Below are 23,718 nucleotides of genomic sequence, written 5' to 3'. Positions count from 1 at the left end.
GCAGGCAAAGGCGGATAATGTGGGCCGGAGGGTTGTGGTGTCTCTGGACGCTGCTAAGGCGTTTGATAGTGTGGAGTGGAGGTATTTGTGGGCGGTCCTGAGGGCCATGGGTTTTGGCGGAAAATTCATAAGTTGGGTGCAGCTGTTATATGCTTCTCCGAGAGCTAGGGTACGGGTGAATGGCCTTCTGTCTGGGGATTTTCCCTTGTATAGGGGAACACGGCAGGGGTGCCCTTTGTCTCCTCTGCTGTTTGCGATTGCTAAAGAGCCTCTGGCGGCGGCATGGAGAGATAAGGGTAAAAAAGGATATAGATATGGAAGTCCTGAAGAGAAGATAGCCCTGTACGTGGACGATGTATTATTATTTCTGGAAGATACACAGGAGTCTTTGAGGGTGGCTATGCATAGCATTACTACATTTGGGGCTCTTCGGGACTATCTATTAATTGGGACAAGTCTGTGTTGCTTCCCTTGGATGTGGCGGCTCCTCTGACTGTGGATCCTGTGATTCCCTTAAGGCCGGAGTCACACTAGACCGTAATACGGACGAGTGCTATGTGATAAAAAAATCGCATAGCACTCGGACCAATGTTAATCTATGGGGCAGTTCACATCATCCGTTGTTTTCTTGGCCGTATTATACGTACGAGAGAAATCGCAGCATGCTGCGATCTGCACCGTATATCGGCCGAGAATCGCCAATGGAAGTCTATGGTTGCGAGGAAAACTCACATATATATGTGAAAACTATATATATATCTATATCTAATATATAATTGCCTAGAATACTACTTCCTGCAATTTGTGCCAACTTCCGTGGCTTTGTCCGGAGCTAATGTCCGGAGCTAATGTCCGGAGATAAGTGACCTCACCAGTGTCCTACACCCAGGCAGAGCACAGGGGCCCCAGGCAGCATATGGGGCCACAGGCAGAGCACAGTGGCCCCAGGCAGAGCACAGGTGCCCCAGGCAGCATATGGGGCCCCAGGCAGAGCACAGTGGTCCCAGGCAGAGCACAGGGGCCCCAGGCAGCCTATGGGGCCCCAGGCAGAGCACAGGGGCCCCAGGCAGCATATGGGGCCCCAGGCAGAGCACAGTGGCCCCAGGCAGAGCACAGTGGCCCCAGGCAGAGCACAGTGGCCCCAGGCAGAGCACAGGGGCCCCAGGCAGAACATGGGGCCCCAGGCAGAGCACAGGGGCCCCAGGCAGAGCACAGGGGCCCCAGGCAGCATATGGGGCCCCAGGCAGAGCACAGGGGCCCCAGGCAGAGCACAGGGGCCCCAGGCAGCATATGGGGCCCCAGGCAGAGCACAGGGGCCCCAGGCAGAGCACAGTGGCCCCAGGCAGAGCACAGGGGCCCCAGGCAGAACATGGGGCCCCAGGCAGAGCACAGGGGCCCCAGGCAGAGCACAGGGGCCCCAGGCAGCATATGGGGCCCCAGGCAGAGCACAGTGGCCCCAGGCAGCATATGGGGCCCCAGGCAGAGCACAGGGGCCCCAGGCAGCATATGGGGCCCCAGGCAGAGCACAGTGGTCCCAGGCAGAGCACAGGGGCCCCAGGCAGCTTATGGGGCCCCAGGCAGAGCACAGTGGCCCCAGGCAGAACATGGGGCCCCAGGCAGAGCACGTGGCCCCAGGCAGAGCACAGGGGCCCCAGGCAGAACATGGGGCCCCAGGCAGAACACGGGGCCCCAGGCAGAGCACAGGGGCCCCAGGCAGCATATGGGGCCCCAGGCAGAGCACAGGGGCCCCAGGCAGCATATGGGGCCCCAGGCAGAGCACAGTGGCCCCAGGCAGAGCACACACCAAATCGGAGGCCGAGGGGCCCCGCCAACCAAATCGGAGGCCGAGGAGCCCCGCCCACCAAATCGAAGGCCGAGCGGCCCCGCCCACCAAAGCGGAGGCCGAGGGGCCCCGACCACGCCCACCAAAGCGGAGGCCGAGGGGCCCCGACCACCACATCGGAGGCCGAGGGTCCCCGCCCACCAAATCGGAGGCCGAGGGGCCCCGCCCACCAAATCGGAGGCCGAGGGGCCCCGACCACCACATCGGAGGCCGAGGGTCCCCGCCCACCAAATCGGAGGCCGAGGGTCCCCGCCCACCAAATCGGAGGCCGAGGGTCCCCGCCCACCAAATCGGAGGCCGAGGGGCCCCGCCCACCAAATCGGAGGCCGAGGGGCCCCGCCCACCAAAGCGGAGGCCGAGGGGCCCCGCCCACCAAAGCGGAGGCCGAGGGGCCCCGCCCACCAAAGCGGAGGCCGAGGGGCCCCGCCCACCACATATGAGGCCGAGGGGCCCCGCCCACCACATATGAGGCCGAGGGTCCCCGCCCACCAAATCGGAGGCCGAGGGTCCCCGCCCACCAAATCGGAGGCCGAGGGTCCCCGCCCACCAAATCGGAGGCCGAGGGTCCCCGCCCACCAAATCGGAGGCCGAGGATCCCCGCCCACCAAATCGGAGGCCGAGGGTCCCCGCCCACCAAATCGGAGGCCGAGGATCCCCGCCCACCAAATCGGAGGCCGGGGGTCCCCGCCCACCAAATCGGAGGCCGGGGGTCCCCGCCCACCAAATCGGAGGCCGAGAGTCCCCGCCAACCAAATCGGAGGCTGAGGGGCCCCGCCAACCAAATCGGAGGCCGAGGGGCCCCGCCCACCAAATCGAAGGCCGAGGAGCCCCGCCCACCAAATCGGAGGCCGAGGGGCCCTGCCCACCAAATCGGAGGCCGAGGGGCCCCGCCCACCAAATCGGAGGCCGAGGATCCCCGCCCACCAAATCGGAGGCCGGGGGTTCCCGCCCACCAAATCGGAGGCCGGGGGTCCCCGCCCACCAAATCGGAGGCCGAGAGTCCCCGCCAACCAAATCGGAGGCTGAGGGGCCCCGCCAACCAAATCGGAGGCCGAGGGGCCCCGCCCACCAAATCGAAGGCCGAGGAGCCCCGCCCACCAAATCGGAGGCCGAGGGTCCCCGCCCACCAAATCGGAGGCCGAGGGGCCCCGCCCACCAAATCGGAGGCCGAGGGGCCCCGCCCACCAAATCGGAGGCCGAGGGGCCCCGCCCACCAAATCGGAGGCCGAGGGGCCCCGCCCACCAAATCGGAGGCCGAATTATTCTTACATTTGAATAAATAAAGTATATATGGATTCTAGACTCCCGATTCTTTAGAATCGGGCTGCCATCTAGTATATATATAATCGTCTAAGGGGCACTTCCGTCTGTCTGTCACGGAAATCGCGAGTCGCTGACGGCCACGACGGGCACAGTCCGGCCGCAAATTCGCCCCTTCCTACTCTGTCAGTGCCCCCTCCATACTCCCCTCCAGTCAGCGCTCACTTAAAGTTAATGGCTGCGTTACACCACGTTATGACACGGTGTAACGCAGTCCGTTAACGCTGCTATTAACCCTGTGTGACCTACTTTTTACTATTGATGCTGCCTATGCAGCATCAATAGTAAAAAGATCTAATGTTAAAAATAAGAAAAAAAATCATTATATACTCACCTTCCGGCGCCTTTCCCGCTTATCGCGACGCTCGGGGCCTTGCATTGCGGTCTCGCGAGACCGCTAAGTCATCTGGGTAATTTTGCAATGCATTGCTGGGAACGGAAGCTGACGGCCGCATCGCGCACATACGGACAGCTTCGCTGGACGCTGGAAGGTGAGTATATAACTTTTTTTATTTTCATTCTTTTTTTAACAGGGATATAGTGCCCACACTGCTGTATACTACGTGGGCTGTGTTATATACTGCGAGGCTGCTATATACTATGTGGGCTGTGTTATATACTGCGAGCCTGCTATATATTATATAGGCAGTGTTATATACTGCGTGGGCAGTGTTAAATACTACGTGGGCAGTGTTATATACTGCGTGGATGCTATATACTACGTGGGCAGTGTTATATACTACGTGGGCAGTGTTATATACTACGTGGGCAGTGTTATATACTACGTGGGCAGTGTTATATACTACGTGCGCAGTGTTATATACTACGTGCGCAGTGTTATATACTACGTGCGCAGTGTTATATACTACGTGGACTGTTCTATATTACGTGGCTCCTATATACTACATGACTGTGCTATATACTACGTGGCTGTCTGTGTTACGTGGCCTCTGTTATATGCTATGTGGCTGCTATATATATATACATACATATCCTAAAATACCCGATGCGTTAGAATCGGCCCACCATCTAGTATATATTTATATTATATATATATATATATATATATATATATATATATATATATATATACATACATACATACATACATATACACACACACACACACACACATTATATATATATACACACATACACACACATACACATGTACATATACAGTACAGACTAAAAGTTTGGTCACATCTTCTCATTTAAAGATTATTTAAACAATTTAAGCAACTGTTAGGGCTCATTTCCACTTGCAAGAAACACGTCTGTGTCTCGCATGTGGAAACCAAGCTGTGGCGCCGGGAATTTGGAGCGGAGCGTGCGGCTCCATGTGTTGCTATGCGGCCGCACGCTCCGCTCTGGAGTGCCGGCGCCAGAGCTTGTTTTTCACATGCAAGACATGGACGTGTTTCTCGCAAGTAGAAATGAGGCCTTAAGAGGAGACTTTGTGCAGCAGGCCTTCATGGTAAAATAGCTGCTAGGAAACCACTGCTAAGGACAGGCAACAAGCAGAAGAGACGTGTTTGGGCTAAAGAACACAGGGAATGGACATCAGACCAGTGGAAATCTGTGCTTTGGTCTGATGAGTCCAAATTTGAGATCTTTGGTTCCAACCACCGTGTCTTTGTGCGACGCAGAAAAGGTGAACGGATGGACTCTACATGCCTGGTTCCCACCGTGAAGCATGGAGGAGGAGGTGTGATGGTGTGGGGGTGCTTTGCTGGTGACACTGTTGGGGATTTATTCAAAATTGAAGGCATACTGAACCAGCATGGCTACCACAGCATCTTGCAGTGGCATGCTATTCCATCCGGTTTGCGTTTAGTTGGACCATCATTTATTTTTCAACAGGACAATGACCCCAAACACACCTCCAGGCTGTGTAAGGGCTATTTGACCAAGAAGGAGAGTGATGGGGTGCTACGCCAGATGACCTGGCCTCCACAGTCACTAGACCTAAACCCAATCGAGATGGTTTGGGGTGAGCTGGACCACAGAGTGAAGGCAAAAGGGCCAACAAGTGCTAAGCATCTCTGGGAACTCCTTCAAGATTGTTGGAAGACAATTCCCGGTGACTACCTCTTGAAACTCATCAAGAGAATGCCAAGAGTGTGCAAAGCAGACATCAAAGCAAAAGGTGGCTACTTTGAAGAACCTAGAATATAAGACATTTTTTCGGTTGTTTCACCCTTTTTTGTTAAGTATAGAATTCCACATGTGTTAGTTCATAGTTTTGATGCCTTCAGTGTGAATTTACAATTTTCATTGTCACGAAAATACAGAAAAATATTTAAATGAGGTGTGTCCAAACTTTTGGTCTGTAATATAAATATATATATATATATATACATACACACACACACACACACACACACACACACACATACATATATACACACTGCCCAAAAAAATAAAGGGAACACTTAACTTACAGAATATAATGCCAAGTAAATCAAACTTCTGTGAATTCAAACTGTCCACTTAGGAAGCAACACTGTTTGACAATCAATTTCACATGCTGTTGTGCAAATGGAATAGACGACAGATGGACATTATTGTCAATTATCAAGACACCCCCTATAAAGGAGTGGTTCTGCAGGTGGGGACCACAGACCACATCTCAGTACCAATGCTTTCTGGCTGATGTTTTGGTTACTTTTGAATGTTGGTTGTACTTTCACACTCGTGGTAGCATGAGACGGACTCTACAACCCACACAAGTGGCTCAGGTAGTGCACCTCATCCAGGATGGGGCATCAATGCGAGCTGTGGCAAGAAGGTTTGCTGTGTCTGTCAGCGTAGCGTCCAGAGGCTGGAGGTGCTACCAGGAGACAGGTCAGTACACCAGGAGACGTGGAGGGGGCCGTAGGAGGGCAACAACCAAGCAGCAGGACCGCTACCTCAGCCTTTATGCAAGGAGGAACAGGAGGAGCACTGCCAGAGCCCTGCAAAATGACCTCCAGCAGGCTACAAATGTACATGTGTCTGCACAAACAGTTAGAAACCGACTCCATGAGGATGGTCTGAGTGCCCGATGTCCAGATGGGGGTTGTGCTCACAGCCCAACACCATGCAGGACACTTGGCATTTGCCACAGAACACCAGGATTGGCAAATTTGCCACTGGCGCCCTGTTATCTCCACAGATGAAAGCAGGTTCACACTGAGCACATGTGACAGACGCGAGTCTGGAAACGCTGTGGAAAGCGATCTGCTGCCTACAACATTCCTCAGCATGACCGATTTGGCAGTGGGTCAGTAATGGTGTGGGGTGGCATTTCTTTGGAGGGCCGCACAGCCCTCCACGTGCTCGCCAGAGGTAGCCTGACTGCCATTAGGTACCGAGATGAGATCCTCAGACCCCTTGTGAGACCATATGCTGGTGCAGTTGACCATGGGTTCCTCCTAATGCAGGACAATGCCAGACCTCATGTGGCTGCAGTGTGTCAGCAGTTCCTGCAAGATGAAGGCATTGAAGCTATGGACTGGCCTGCCCGTTCCCCAGACCTGAATCCGATTGAACCCATCTGGGACATCATGTCTCGCACCATCCACCCACGTCACATTGCACCACAGACTGTCCAGGAGTTGGCGGATGCTTTAGTCCAGGTCTAGGAGGAGATTCCTCATGAGACCATCCGCCGCCTCATTAGGAGCATGCGCAGGCATTATATGGAGGTCATACAGGCACGTGGAGGCCACACACACAATATTGAGCATCATTTCATTGTTTTGAGGCATTTCCACTGAAGTTGGACCAGTCTGTAATTTGATTTTCCACTTTGATTTTGAATATCGTTCCAAATCCAGGCCTCCATTGGTTAATAAATTTGATTTCCAGTGATGATTTTTGTGTGATTTTGTTGTCAGCACATTCAACTTTGTACAGAACAAAGTAGTTAATGAGAATATTTCATTCATTCAGATCTAGGATGTGTTATTTGAGTGTTCCCTTTATTTTTTTGAGTAGTGTGTATATATTTCATAGAGAGTTAGATAGCAGAATAGCCGATAATTAAATTTTCTGGTTCTGTAAAATCATTGCAGAACCCGACAGGATATGAGATGATGGTTCACATACAGTAAACCATTGCAAAACAGAATCTTCCCCCCCCCCCCCGGCTAAAAAAATCTGCCCCCAGCCACCCTTTTACGGCACTTAGCCTCCCTCTTCCCACTGCCCTGTAGTGGTAGCATATGGGGTAATAAGGGGTTAATGTCACCTTGCTATTGTAAGGTGACATTAAGCCTGGTTAATAGTGGAGAGGTGTCAATAAGACACCTATCCATTATTAATCCAATAGTATGAAAGGGTTAAAAATATACACACACATTAAGAATAAAGTATTTTAATGAAATAATTAAACACACAGGTTTAACATCTTTATTGCACTCTCAATCCAAGTAAAGCCCTCGTTCTCCTGCAAAAAATTCCAAAATAAAAAAACAACAATATCCCATACCTGTCCGCCGTACAGTCAAGTCCCACGCTGTAAATCCATCTCAAGGGGTTAAACAGTTTACAACCCGAAGCGGTGCTAATGCTACTGGCCAGGCTGTAAACCAGGGAGGAATGAATGAAAAGCTGCCTGCGCAGCCTCCCCGCTTGACCGGACATGAACTTCGGGCCCCCCTTTATGAAGAAGTAATGCGAAACGGCGCTCGTCGGGCGCAGGACGTGACACTATCATCTCCCCATGCTGCCCAAGCCTTTATTTTCTAAATCCAGGTAAACTTTGACTGGTCTCTGACCAGCTTTATCATGTGCTAATTTAGTATTTACATCTGCTGCATTTACTGCTTACCTATCCCCATACTTGACTGCCATCTAGTGGTCTTTTTGCACTTCATGTTCATGATCATATTTAAAGATACACTACAGCTGAGATGTGACTTATTGCATTTTTTGAGCCTGTCCCAGTAATTTAATTCTTGGAATTTGGGCACATTGTGGGATGATTATTACTGTCGCTTTCTCTGGTCAGTGTTCCTTCTTCCTGATAAGGATTGATAAGGATTGCTTAGGGAAACAATGAGACGCTTTATTGTGTCCATCCATTATAGCAAGTCCACCTAACCAGTCTATAAGGTCGCTTTCCAGGTGCTGACAGATTACAAAACTATCACTTTTTAAGTGTCACAACCCTGACTTGTTTGGAGGTCCCATTTTTACATCTTTCTGTCGTTTTATACAACACAATCTGTTTTTAACATTATGTTAATAAATAAAAAATTCTTTTATTCACTTATTTTGAGTCACTTCATACCTTATTAGGTAACGTTTGTAAGCATCTGTAACGTGGGAAAGTTTCTGAATATTTTCATGTCCGGATCTTACCCAGTACTGGGGTCCCTGGATTGGGCGCAACCCCCTGGGTAAGATCCGGACATGGTTTATGTTCTGGTGGGGTCGTTGTCACGCCATCTGGCACTTTACATATGTCGCTCCTCAGGACATTCCCCATAACTATCCCCACTTAGGACTGTTGTTTATGGCCAGACCTGTACTATTGTAGCCACACTGGCGATATTTGTTACTTATTTTATAAATAGGCGGGTCTTGCACTTTGGTCCTTTTGGTGGGGGTGTGGGTATTATGGATTTCCCATGTATACATGATTATATGCCAACAAGGTTATATTGGGATATCCATTGTGAACAAAAGATACAGTTACTGATGTGGTTTTCGCTGGTGTTTTCTATTGGTGTTTTTTAGTGTGTTAGTTTTTAACAATTTTTCTAATAAAGTTTAATTTTCTTAAATGCTCCTGTTGTCCTCCTGTGTATATACATGTTTCACTGGGAGTAGTTGTCAGAGGGGCCTTGATATTATCCTGGCCTCCTTCCATTATGAGTCTGGGTTATTGTGCAGTGTTAAATAGAAGCACAGTGGGCATGTGATTTCTATAAATACCATCACGGAGCTTGTAATGAAGAACACAGCGAAAATACGCTGTGTCCAAAAAGCTATTATTTCTGACTGTGGGTACACACCCTCATGAGGAGACATTTTTGGAAGGGTGTGTGGGATGAGAAAAAATGTGATGCGTTTTATATTTGTTGTGATAATCATAAAAACCTACTAAAAAATGTTACCCCCTCCCCCCCCCCCAAAAAAAAAAAAAACAACAAACAAAAAAAAAAAAACACAAGACAAAACCACAACAGCACTATCTTGAACAGATACAAGTAGTGCACTGAATGATCAGGAAAGTGTTCCAAAGATAACATTTTCTATATGAATGGCTTGACGAATTTACCTAAAATTACTTTAATTGCTGCACTCATCAACACTGAAGCTGCAACACCCAGAAGGAAAAAATTTGGAATTATGGAAATCACAGGATCGATAAACAAAAAAACAAAAAAAAGTGCTGTACTCACCTGGCGAGTCTATGCTTAGGTTGTACAGCATTGGTTATGGCGCAGATGTCACGTCAACAGCACAGCAGCCAGTGAAGCCAGCAGCTCTGAAAGGGGCGTTCAGTGAACATGTAATGTTACTGGTTAGGAGTACTAGATTGTGTGACAGGACGTTGCTCTAGGTAATGAGTCTGATTGCCACTTGTGGAATCAGGAAGGGATTTTCCCCTAATATTAGCTAATTAACATCTGCCTCACTGGGTTTTTGCATTTCCCTGGATCAGCATGCTAGGCTATAGGTTGAATTGGATGAATGAAGAATATTTTTTATTCATAGTTTTTAAGGTTGAAAGTAGACATAAGTGACCATTTTGCACTGAAATAATTACCAGTGCTACTAATAATAATTAGGTTACATGAATCACAACTGTTCCATCATCCAGAAAACTTTACCAGTGTTCACAAAGCGTGGAAAAACCAAATTTACCTTCCAAATGTGCAATCCCACTGCAATTGAGGTGGTTCTTTTTGAAGCCTCACATTGTAAGTGTCTGTTGCAGAACATATTGCTGGAGGCTCCTAGTTCAGAGCTTGGCCTTTGCATAAGGATTAAATACATCTCGCTTTTCTCCTTTAAACGTAGCCAGAACTTAGGGTTATCAGGAAAGCTGGTGTTGTTGCGTGATCCACCTGCATTCTGACCCTTAATCCAAGACCCATAAATCTGCTGTGTGTAAGAAAGCAGGGAGCCTATGTACAGAATAAAAACAAAACAAAACAAGCAACAATATGAAATATTTGCATGATGTAATAATTGATAAATATGAAAACACTAGTAGTGAAGAGTGAAAATACATTAAGAACATTTTATATTACATATGGAATGTTGAAGAAACAATGGAGGATGAGGAGGAGAGGCACAGCCGGAGAGGAGACCCTCTCCGGCTGTGCCTCTCCTCCTCACCCTCCATTTGTCGGTAAGCTCCTTTTGATCAATTGTTGTCATGCTATAGACAATTGACGGTTCTACTTCCATGTTAGCATATGTGACTGAGATATCTGATGAACACTTTTTTTCTTATGGGCTTACCCACTATATACTATATACAGGGATTGTGCTTTGCTCTTTCCCCTTGGATTACTTTTTAGTACTTGTGGGGTGAATTGGGGTGGCAGCTTCCCTTCTGTTATTTATTGGAATAGTAATACGACGACGCATTACTGATAACAATTTTAATGTGTGTATTAATAAAGATTTTTCTTATATAAATTGCTATTGTATGCTCCTTGTCCTTCTTTTTCGACATGTAATTTATGGAGCGGGTATAATTTGTCTGGGGGCCCATTATTTATATGTGCCTTTACGCAGACTGTCAATATGATTTTGGGATTTTTCTTCTTATTAATGTTGAATAAACAGTATACAATTTAACCAACAGAAAAAAGGCCGATCTCCGTCTACTACATGTACTTGTTGAATAGCATCATACAGTAAACAATAGAAACATAATTAAAAAATAAATTTAAGCATGCACCTAGATACACGTGTCTTAATTACAAGCTAGAGATTAAAAAAAAAATATGCAGGGTGATATTGAAGCTACTTGAAGCAAAGATTAGGTGGGCCACCCGACAGATCTTATTGTTATGGGGATGGAAAGCAGGGACCATCGATAAGTGGATTGAGAGTGCTAAGTGTGGACATAATGTTGAATAAACTGTGGATCTGCTGTAGATCTGACACCCAGCTCCCCTACGCCAAGCAGCGGGTATCTCCCACGACAGTACTGTAAATCAGCTCTTATTGAACAGGATGTGATGTACAGGACACGGCAACAGCCACTAAATGTGTGGAGCTGTGATATTATACTCTGCACACAGTCCTCTACTGGAGAAGATAACAGATGATTGGTAAAGGTGAGGGGCGTCAGACCCGCATCGAATGCATACTGATGACCTATCTCGAAAGTAGGAAATAAGTATAAAAATAAAGGGAGACCCTTTTTAAAACGTTTGTTCAAAAAGCAGTATCTGGTTGATTGCATCTTCTACTTACAAATGAGGTTTGTCAGTGCAATGCATTACAGTTGCTGGCTAACAAATATGTTCATCCACCTTAAATAATGTGACCATTCCTCTTCGTACATATACAATTTTTATTTAAAATAGGGCAAAAATTCAGTATCAACTTTCATACTGCATTTCTGTAAGGACAAAGCTCAGTTAGATCTTTGTATTAACACTTTCTGTTTCCTGTGAAGACTAAATAAATAACAACATTACAACTTGTTCAGTCACCACTAGAGGGAGCTTTGGAGTGTAATGCATACTGAGTTAGAAGAACAGAGCTCAGACAATTGTGAGAAGAGCATGTGTGATATTACCTGGAATATTCGCCCAGTCGGTCCCATGCCTGATCTACACATGTGCTCATAATCTCAAGGTAAAATATGCACAATTTACCTGCACTCACCAGTCCAGATACTTTGAATATTATCTTTCTCAATGACAGGAAATGACACTGTGACCTCACTAAATTCTCTGAGAAATTCTTCTTTTTCAACCCAGAATTCTCCATCTTGAATTTGAGATAAAAATCGGGAACTTTCTGTCTTGTCCATCAAAGCCCATTTATCACCCCTGAGAAAAAAAAAACCAGAGAAATTCTATATTAACAAGGAAGTTAAGGAGATTTTACCAAAACTCATCCATATACTACAGAAAATATGTGCAATAGAAAGTAAGCAGAGGGTGGATTTAAAACTGCAGCCCGCTCATACATGCTGCACATCATTACCAACGATTTCACCCTCTAATGCAGGTGGTAAAATCTAGGGCAAATCTGTATCAACACACAGATTTTGTTGAGGCTAAATCCACAGTGGAAAATGTGTACAAGTGGCCCTCAGCTGTGCTTTTGTCTTTGAAAAAAATTAGAAATTAATACAGCGGCACTCACATCCAGCAGCTTTTTTATTATTCCATAAATGGGTCCCAGCATGTACAGGACTGGCCCATGGCCATTTCATGTCTGAACATGCTTTGATGAGGCACCACCATGGGACAATTCTTTACATAATGTTCACAGAGTACAGACATTGCTGTAAGACATGTGAGTCCCACTGTAGGCATTTCTTCTCCATAACTGGATACTATCTGCTAATGGCAGAGAACCTTAGACTCATGAGCAGTAAATACCAGGGGACCGAAGCTGAAGGGAATCTGTGAGTAGGATCAACCCTCCAAAACCGTCTATATGGACATCCAGATCATAGAAAGTTTCATAAAATGCCTTAGCCAACACAAATTGAAATTTTTATTAATAAGTAAATGATCTGTTAAGATCCATGGGCTGAAGATCAGTGGCCCTCAACTTTTTTTTTTTTAACCTTGAGCCATATTCCACTTTGAGAGACTCTTGCGAGTGAGCCACACTCTGAGCAAAGAAGTCATAGAAACCATATTGAGACCAAAAAGAGATAAGTTAATAAAGGGTCATCACTGGCTGTTACAGAGTTATTCCATTTAGGTTAATGCGAGTCAGAGGGCGAGTATCTACTACTCTCTTATACTACGTTCAGATGGCCGTTGTAAAACTTGTCCACATACTGGGCAGGTACAGGTATGGTTAGCCATTTCTCTGCAATAGTCACGCCCGAAAACTGGCCTCTGATACACCATGGTCCCTTTTTTTCCCTTCACAGTGCAGAGGCCAACATTCAGTAGTATACAGACAAAAATCAGTTACCGTAATGTGAATGTGCTCTACGGCTTAAATTAGACATTTGTATATCATGGTCCCAGCATGGACTGTGATTCCTGGACTGACACTGCACTCCTGATCCAAACTCAACAACCTCACAGAAATGAGACTGTTAAGTTTGGGTTAGGTGACCAGCTGTAAGTCCCTATATTGCAGTTTCAGACTGATATACAGATTTCTGAATGAGGCCTTAGGACAAATTCAGCTGTGTGTTGTACATTTCGAGAATGGACCTCGAATCACCTTTCCTAAACTCAACAACCTCAGAGATATACAATCATGCCAACTTATAAAAATTGCCAGGCCACAGTATGTGTCCCTTTTTCTTAATCTCTCTTTTATGTCTTAACCCCTTTCCAACATTGGGCGTAAATGTACGCAGATGTGGGACTCCCTCCCTTTGATGTGGGCTCCGGCGCTGAGACCACATCTTTTCGGCACATGTCAGCTGTTTTGAACAGCTGACAGGTGCCCGTAACCGCCGTGGGTGGAATCATGAACCACCCGCTGCTATTAACCCGTTGAATGTGGCTGTCAAAGTCTGACAGCGGCATTTAACTTGCGCTTCTGGCAAGCGCGCCGGAAATCCGCCCATTGGTGACCCCCGTCACGTGATCGCGGGTTAGCATGGCAACCAGAGGTCTCCAGCTGACCTCTATGGTTGTCACTGCCGGATTGCTATGAGCGCCGTCCGCTGGTGGGCACTCATAGCAGATAAGTAATTCTGCTACATACAGAGAATCTGATCATCGCCTGTTTGTAGCAGAGTCGATCGGATTATGGCAGCTTCTGGTTTCCCATGAAGACTACTGAAGCAGCCAAAAGTAAAAAAAAGTTTTAAAAAATATTAAAAAAATAAAAAATATATAAAAGTTCAAATCACCCTCCTTTCGCCCCATTCAAAACAAAACAAAAAAAAAAAACACACAAAAAAACCAAACATACACATATTTGGTATCGCAGCGTTCAGAATCGCCCAATCAATATAAAAAAAAAAAAATTTACTCGCTAAACGGTGTAAAGAGAAATAAATTCAAAACACCAGAATTACATTTTTTTTTTTTGTGTGACTGCAGTCTTATGAATGTGGGGATTCACCAGTTTCTTCCCTGGGACTGGAGGGTATTTACAAGTTATACATACTGCCAGCCAGTGGCTGCATCCTCGATCTCAATACACTTGTATGGAGGGAGGCCTCGCTCAATACAAATGTAGATGGGCCCTGGCCGAGAGTATGTATAACTCATATATCCCCTCCAGTCCAGAGTGAGAAACCGGCAAATTTCCCCTACGCACATTGCGTGCGCTCGGGGGGATTCACAAGTCTGCAGGCACACAAAGTGACTGCAGATTTATTGATTTGGACCGAGCAACCCCCTTAAGCAGTGCCAGGTCTTGACTATACACAAAAAAATATTTCCAATGTTATCGTCATTCTAAATGTAAAAAATATTTCTAATGTATATAGTCCTGTTGCATCTCTTTCATGTGAAGCTGAAGTAAATGCTAGGTATCTAAACAAAAATAATCTTCAGTGTTCACAACTGCAAAGTTGCGACTACAAGCGTGGTCTTTACTTTCAATTTTTAACACTAACCTGTTGCCCCAGGATCCTTCCCAGCAGCTTCTGCCCCAGGGATTGTGTACACGGAACAAGAGCAAAGACTGTCCTTCCTTTGTAAGTCCATGTTGTATATCTGTGATCGTGAAGGCATGAAACTGCCCTAAATCTCCAGATCCTACATATACATAAGATCAGATGAAAAACTGAAGTTATTTGACTGTACTGTTTTGCACACAGAATGCTTGGCAATAAAACCGAAACCAATAGCAACTAAACCTCACACACAAAACACAAGCAGAACACTGCATCCACACTTTGCTGTCAATACTACTTGGGCTGACCATCTGGGGAAGGCAGTGGCGGTCTCACAGGGTTTTCTGTCTGTGTTCTTTGAAGCAGTGATCTGTCATGGTATTGCCTAAGCACTTGTCTTTAATTGGCCTTATTCTTATGTTCTCATTCCATCTATTTGGTAAAGAGCTGGATAGATAAAGGCAGTGTACAAAACTGTTACCCAACAGTCTAGGAGGAGATAGTTATCAACGCCTCAGCAAGATACCACCTCTATTAATTTCAAAGATGTAAGCCTTCATTTGGGTAATGAAAATATCCAGGTGTTAAAACCAGCAATATACAGTTATATTTATAGCCCATATACCTCTGGCATCTCAAAAAAGGATAACCATTAATAATATAAAAAATAAATGTATAAAAACAAAGTGCAAATAAACATTTGATACACTGCCGATTTTGCAGGTTTTCCCGCTTACAAAGAGTTGCGAGGTCCGTATCTTTGATCATAGGTACACTTCAAATGTGAGTGACAGAATCTAACAAAAAGGATCCAGAAAATCACATTGTTGTCTGGATGACCATCTGGATGATCCACGGGAGACATGGTAGAAGGTTATGTGGTCAAATGAGACCAAAAAGCCGGATTACTTACCGGTAATGCTCTTTTAATGAGTCCACGACAGCACCCCACATGAGAGAGAGGGATCCGCCCCATAGGAACAGGAAACCTACAGAATAAAAGGAGGCGGTCCCCTCTCCTCCTCAGTTTAGTTTACAGAGTACAAAAAGGGAACCGCAAAAGCTTTAGTATTAATTCTTATTCAGCAAAAAATATCTTAAACACTATACAACCATTATTTGTGAACTTAAAAGAAAGAGCTGTGCATAATTTAGGGAGGGTAGTAATTGGGTGCTGTCGTGGACTCATTAAAAGAGCATTACCGGTAAGTAATCCGGCTTTTTACCCTTCGCCACGACAGCACCCCAACATGAGAGATTTTCAGAGAGTCATTGTTTGGGTGGGATTACTGTACTAAGAACAGCTCTACCAAAGGTCAGATCAGAAGATGTAGATAGATCGAGTCTATAATGGTTGTAAAAGGTAGAAGGTGTAGACCAAGTTGCGGCCTTACATATTAAATGGATCGGTACATCTGCTTGTTCCGCCCAGGAGGAAGCCATGGCTCGTGTTGAGTGCGCTTTAATACCCACTGGAGGAATTTCGCCTTTTGACGTATAGGCCAGGCAGATAGCATCTCTGATCCATCGAGATATGGTAGCTCTCGTGACCCCATGTCCTTTCTTGTGGCCCTGAAAGGAGATAAACAGAGCCCTACTCTCCCTCCATGTCTGACACCTTTCTATATAAGTCAGGATGGCTCTTCTGACATCTAAGGTGTGGAACTTTTGTTGTTCTGGAGTTACAGGTGAATCAAAAAAGGAAGAGAGAAATATCTCTTGTGACCTGTGGTAGGTGGACGCTATCTTAGGGAGGTATGAGGGGTCTGGTTTTAGGACTATCCGATCATGAAATATCAGTAAGAAGGGTGGGTCTACTGATAGGGCCTGGATGTCGCTAACCCTTCTAGCTGAGGTTAGAGCTACCAATAAGGCTACTTTATATGTCAGGACATTTAAAGGTATGGAATCTAGTGGCTCAAATGGGGAGCTGGTTAAGGCCTCTAGTACTAGATTTAAATCCCACGGAGGTAGATGGGGAATATGGACCGGTTTACTACGTTCACAAGATTTTATGAATCTGGAGACCCACCTATTAGCTGCTATATTGCATCCATATAGGGCTCCTAATGCCGAGACCTGAACTCTTAAGGTATTTACAGATAATCCTAACTCTCGGCCTTTTTGCAAGAACTCTAGAATAGGTGTGACTGGAACTTGCTTAGTAAACGGTACCGTGTAAAAGTCTAAAAATTTATTCCATACCCTACTATATATTAGGGTGGTAGATCTTTTTCTGCTCAATAAGAGGGTGTTTACTAGTTCTACTGAGAACCCTCTTGAACTTAATAGTTGCCTCTCAAATTCCACGCCGTCAAGTGAAGACCTTTCACTTGCGGGTGGAAAAAGGGGCCTTGGAACAGCAGCTCCTTGTCTGATGGGAGAATCCATGGATCGCCTAGGCACATGGTCTGAAGACAAGAGAACCATGGTCTTTTCGGACAGAACGGTGCAATGAGGATCACTCTTGCTTGTTCCCTCCTGATTTTTCTGATCACTAGAGGAATCAGAGACATCGGAGGAAAGGCGTATGCCAGTTTGAACCTCCAAGGATGGTGGAGAGAGTCCAACATATCTGGGTGATCCATGATGTTCAGGGAAGCGAACCTTTTTACTTGCCGGTTGTCTCTTGTGGCAAATAGGTCTATCTGTGGTATCCCCCATGATTCTGTTATCATTCTGAATATGGATTTGTTTAAGGTCCATTCCCCTTGACGTAACTCGTTTCGGCTGAGGTAGTCTGCCCTGATGTTCTCTACGCCTCTGATGTGCAGGGCTGTTAGGGATGTTAGATGAGTCTCTGCCAGCTGGAAGATGTCTGCAGCTATGGTCATTAGACTTCCTGACCTTGTACCACCCTGACGGTTCACATATGCCACTGCGGTGGAATTGTCAGAGTAAATTCTTACATTTGCTCCTTGAATCTGCGGAAGAAAATGATTTAAGGCATATTCTACCGCTTTTAACTCCTTCCAATTGGAGGAACCTGTCAATTCTGCCTGATCCCAAGTATCTTGGGCCAGACTATCCTCCATATGTGCTCCCCACCCAATAGGGCTGGCGTCGGTGGTAATTATTTTAGAAGGGTCTATTATCCATGGTACACCCCCTGAAAGGTGCTCCATGTCTAGCCACCAGGACAGAGATTCTAAGACATCTCTGGAAAGAGTTATTTTACTTTCCAGATGTCCATCTTTTCCCTGAGCTGACACTTCATACTGTAATTGACGAGTATGAATTTGTGCCCAAGGTACAGCTGGGATACATGACGATAACGATCCCAGTAAAGACATGGCCTTTCTTAGTGTCATGTAGGGTTTGTTCATTGCCTCTGAAACCCTTGATTGTATAGTCAGTCTTTTTGAGTGAGGAAGGAAGCATCTCTGACTTACGGAGTCTAGCTGGATTCCTACAAATATTTGAACGGTCTCTGGATTCAGCCGGGATTTTTCGAAGTTGACGATCCAACCCAACTCCTGTAGGGACGAGATCGTATTAGATAAACGAGTTTTACACTGAAGTATAGAGTTCCCTACTACTAGAAAATCATCTAGGTAGGGTATTATCAAGGTGTCCCGTTGGCGTAGATGAGCCATCACTTCTAATATCACCTTGGTGAAAATGCGGGGAGCCATAGAAAGCCCAAATGGCATTGCTACATACTGAAAGTGAAGAACCGGTCCTTCCAGAATGACTGCTACTCTTAGGTACTGCTGATGTTCGGCATGTATGGGAAGATGATAATAGGCATCTTTTAAGTCTATTCCGGCCATGACACACCTAGGGAATAAAAGTTTTATGGTAGAACTAATGGATTCCATTTTGAAGGTATGATTACGCAGAAAGGAATTTAATCTTTTGAGATTTATGATGGTTCTGAACGAACCATCTGGCTTATTGATCAAGAAAAAAGGGGAATAGAACCCCTTCCCTTCTTGATCCTGGGGAACTTCTATCAGGACTTTTTAGATAGAAGAGATAGGATCTCTGATTCCAGAGCCCTTTGTTGATCTTGTCCTTTTGGTGATGTCACTATAAGGGAATCCCAAGGGATTCGGTCAAATTCCAATTTTAGGCCGTATTGTACAATGTCCAGAATCCACTGGCTAGATGTTATTTGTTCCCATTTGGGAAGGAAGAATTTTAATCTGCCGCCCACTTCCTGGTTAGCGTTATTTGCGTTTCGGATTATGGGACCCGCTAAAAAAGGCACCTTTTTGCTTCGGGTCCTTCGACTCCCATCGCTCCCTTTGTTCGAACGGCTTGTTCCTGGTAAAGGGGCGTCTTCTGAAGGCTCTCCTGTAAGATGGAAGATACTGGTTAGGGGAAGCCTTTCTTTCCAAAAAGGAACTCACCCTGGCAGGGGATCGCACAAAGTTTAGCTTTGGCCTGTGCGTCCCCTTTCCAGTTTTTTAGCCAGAGTGCTTGCCGGGCTGTGTTCACTAGGCCGGCTGACCTGGCTGCTAGGCGTAGCGAATCCACGGAGGCATCAGCCAGGAATGCTACTGCTTCTTTAATTAGAGGGTATTTCGGCAGGATTGACTCTCTCGAAGTTCTACCTCTAATCTGTTCCTCCAGTTGCTCCATCCACACTAGTAGTGACCTTGCAGTGCAGGTACTAGCTATGGCGGGCCTGAACGCCCCCGTGTTGGCTTCCCATGACCTTTTTAGTAAAGCTTCCGCTTTACGGTCCAGCGGGTCTGACAGGACCCCTGAATCCTCCACTGGTAAGACCGACTGCTTGGTTGTGGAGGCTACAGCGGCATCAACCTTCGGCACCTTTGACCAGGAATTCAGCTCCTCGTCGCTGAAGGGATAGCGTCTTTTAGAGGATGATGGCAGGAAACCTCTGTTTTGCTTATCCCACTCTTTTTTAATAATTTCCTTAATGGTTTGTATGACGGGGAAGGATCTACGTTTCCTCTGTCCTAACCCCCGCAAACATTATGTCCTGAGCCGATTTCTTTTCCTTCTCATCTGAGCACCCCATCGTGCTCCTGACAGATTTTATTAAATTATCCACACTGCTGTTGGGTAGACAAAGCCCCCCTTCAGTTTCGGATGAACTCGGCTGAGATCCCGCTTCGCCTGAGGATATGCGTACATCCTCTGACTCTGAACTGACTGGAGATCGGGACCTGCTAGGCTGACGGGTACTGGTGCTACTTGTCTGCGCCAAACCCTGCATTTCTTCCCGGATTATGGCTCTGACATCTGATGGAGTCATTATATTCTCCTGCCGTAAGGTCTGCATGATACACTCTGAACTGCTTTTTAGCATAATCATCCGGGAGGGGCTGCGTACATAAAGCACATTCCTTGTGCTTGGACTTGTGTGTCCTTTTCTTAGTCTAGAGGAAGGATACAGGAGGAATATATATCAGCATATAGGAAGAGACTCTTTCAAAAACTCACCCAGTGAAGCTGACAGGTACCGGTTCTGGAGGCAGATTTCGTTTGGTGGTAGATCCCTTCTCTGGAGGTCGACCACCACTCTTTGTGCTGCTTCTAGCGCTTCTCTCCTTGCTGGGAGAACGCTGTTGTGCTGCGGGCAGGTGCGCTTTGTCGGCCGGTGAAGCCATCTTACACACACCGGTCCGACGCCAGCGCTGTCCTTTTTAAATCTGCCGCTCAAATCTCCTGCCTCCCCGGACCAACCCGGAAGTGCTCCAGCGACTTCCGGGTTAGACGCGCTGCTCTCACTAACCATGCGGCGGCTAGAAGCATTAAGCCGGCCGCTGCAGCGCGCGCGTCCTCATGGTGCCGGGCGGACCCATGGTGACCGGACCCGGACCATGGATGTTCGGCCAGACGAGGGGGGGCTGCAAGCAGGGGCTCCCCCGCTGCTGCTTCTGGAAACCGCAGCCCCTGCCGTTCCCTCAGACACTGGCGCAGGCGGGTGCATGGCCCAGGGATCCTCTTCATCTGTAGGTAAGCCGGGTCCCTGTAGGAACAGGAAACCTAAACTGAGGAGAGGGGACCGCCTCCTTTTATTCTGTAGGTTTCCTGTTCCTATGGGGCGGATCCCTCTCTCTCATGTGGGGTGCTGTCGTGGCGAAGGGTAAAATAGAACTTTTTGATATGAACTCCACTTCCTGTGTTTGAAGGAAGAAGAGAAATAAGTGCAACCCCAAGAACACCATCCCAGTCGTGAAGCATGGTGAGTGAAACGTCATACTTTGGGGAGTGCGTTTCTGCAAAGGGGACAGGACGACTGCACAGTATTGAAGAGAGGATGGAAGGGGTCATGTATCGCAAACTATTGGCCAAAAACCTCCTTCCCTCAGTAAAAGCATTGAAGATGGGTTGTGGCTGGGTCTTCCAGCATGACAATGACCCGAAACACACAGCCAGTGCAACTAAGAAGTGGCTCCGTAAGAAGCATTTCAAGGTACTGGAGTGACCGAGCCAGTCTCCAGACCTGAACCTAATAGAAAATCTTTGGAGGGAGCTGAAACTTAATGTTGCCCAGCGACATCCCAGAAACCTGAAAGATCTAGAGAAAATCTGTATAGAGGAGTGGGTCGACATCCCTGCTGCAGTGTGTGCAAAATTGGTTAACAGCTACAGGAAACGTCTGACCTCTGTAACTGCAAGCAAAGGTGTCTGTACCTAATATTAAGTTCTGTTTTTCTATTTTGTCAAATACTTATTGCATGCAATAAAATGCAATTAAATAATGTAAAACTCATACAATGTGACTGCGGTTTTTATTTTTAGATTCTGTCTCTCACAGTTGAAGAGTACCTATGATAAAAATTACAGACCTCTCCATTCTTTGTAGGTGGGAAAACCTGCAAAATCAGCAGTGTATCAAATACTTATTTTCCCCACTGTAGCGGAAATAAGCTTTTGTACTGTCATGCCATTCTGTGCTAAAAGGCACACATGAAATATTTAACATCTGATTTGATTTTGATTAAGGCTATGCTACAAATGTGATCCAGCTCAGACTAAAGTCATACACATTAGATGTGTACATCTGTCTGCCAACCCATCGATCTTTCGACAAGTTTTCCCATACACAGGAACGCTTGCTCTGACTACTGCTCCTGTGTTCTCTGAGAGAAAGGTCTGCTACGACATATTTCTGGGAGTACAAAAGGATCGGGAGCCCGAAATCGGATATACTGGATCTTTAACCTCCCACTGACAATTGTATAGGGCCCTCATACAAATTAGACTGTGGACTAAACCCATTGATATTGGTGGGTTCAGAAGACATTACTATGAAGTGTATGTCGGGGGATTAAAGGGAGCACAAGCATTATCTCAAAACTGAAAATAAAAATTAAACACGAACCACAAGACGGATTTCATCAACCAAGGTATCATTTTAATCAGTATAACGGCGCTGACCTGACAGTGCCTGCAGGTTACTGTGCACAATCCTGCTGACAGGTTTCCTTGAAGTGTCAAATACTTCGATAATATCTCCACAATGGAGAAGTGGGAAAACAAAAACCTGAAATGTTTTATTCTGCTCTGCAGCCACTACTGCATTGTGTGTTCAGTTCAACAAGAAAAATTTGTGACAAGCCACTTTTTTTTTTTTTTTTTTTTTAGAAACCCATTTGCCACAACGTACACTTATGTTGCTGGGGTTAACTGGGAACATAAAATATACAGTAACTCTTACCTTCTCTGCTGTGAAGAACAGAGCAACTCATTGCACACATCTCCTTCAATTCCAACATCCTACTGAGGATTTCTTCTCTGAAACGCTTGTCAGCAACTTCAAACGACCATCTTTCCACCAAACCTCCTGTTAAATCTACCAAAGCATCGACAACTTGACCAGCCCACAGCGCTTCATAGCAACCATGTAACCTGTAGACAGTCAGATATGCAACAAAATATTGCACGAGTATGTACTCAAGAATGGAAACAAAGACGTTGTCCACTACTTGGACAACTCCTTCTCATACTCTACACTTGGCCCCAATAAAATAAAAAAGCTTATACTTATACTTCTCTCCCGTGCTAGTGTCAGCACTCGCTCTCCCCGGGGATCGTGTGCGGTTGTTGTGACACGTGAGCCCGGCGCCCAATCAGCGCCGGCGTCACTGTCTCCGCTTTCTGCCGAATTGAACATGAAGAGGAAATCTGAGATCAGCTGCAGCCTGGACTTCCACTTCGTGTTGCTGATTGGGACCCAGTGTCACAAAAACCGCATAGGAGCCCCGGGGATCGGCGTTAGCACAGGAGGTGAGTGTAAGCTTTTTTTTTTATTTTATAGGGGCCAAACATTTAGATCAAGGAAGGGTTGTCCTTATAGTGAATAACCCCTTTAAGGAAAATGTACAAACTTCACATAGTTTAAAAGATTGATACACATGAAATTTTACTGCGATTTGTAAGCTAAAGCCAAGATTAGATAAAAAAAAATAAAATAAAAATATGAAGGAAAGACTCATCCTTTCTACAATAGAAAACTGGACTCAAGAAGCCACAAAGTTTGTGGCAAGTGGTATTTGAGTCTCATTTTTGTGATTTTCTATCTTTTCGCAGTGACCCCAATTGGTTGGCTACTACTGTACAACAATTTTACTTTAATTTACAAGAAAACGATGTACATTGTAGATTAATTCTAAGCCATGAGATTAGATTTCATGTATGATGTGCAACAAATTAATTAAAAAAGAAAAAATGAGAAGGCACTTCTAGTCTGAACAGCTGTTTCTAGCCTCACTCCCAGTGAAAAAAAAACATATAGCTGATATATAAAAATAACTAACTAAATGTATTTTAGTAGTCATTTTTACATTGTTAAAAAAAATGTGCAAAGCCGACATGTATTTCCTTTTTTTCCTTATTTCCT

General features: G+C 45.9%; 1 protein-coding gene across 3 annotated transcripts in view; it reads right to left on the bottom strand.

Annotated features, from left to right (window-relative positions):
• The window catches only part of CAPN10 (calpain 10), a 49,142-nt gene that overhangs the window by 6,188 nt on the left and 19,236 nt on the right, over positions 1-23,718 (bottom strand). For all 3 annotated transcript variants that reach the window (XM_077290155.1, XM_077290153.1, XM_077290156.1), the window contains 4 exons: positions 22,537-22,727; positions 14,898-15,039; positions 12,011-12,177; positions 10,025-10,287 (listed from right to left, as the gene is read on the bottom strand). In XM_077290155.1, the coding sequence (XP_077146270.1) occupies positions 10,025-10,287; positions 12,011-12,177; positions 14,898-15,039; positions 22,537-22,727 (763 nt within the window). The remainder of the gene's footprint in view (positions 1-10,024; positions 10,288-12,010; positions 12,178-14,897; positions 15,040-22,536; positions 22,728-23,718) is intronic.

Source organism: Ranitomeya variabilis, chromosome 2, assembly GCF_051348905.1.
Source record: "Ranitomeya variabilis isolate aRanVar5 chromosome 2, aRanVar5.hap1, whole genome shotgun sequence".
Lineage (NCBI taxonomy): Eukaryota > Metazoa > Chordata > Amphibia > Anura > Dendrobatidae > Ranitomeya > Ranitomeya variabilis.
This window is presented reverse-complemented; position numbering and strand designations above follow the sequence as displayed.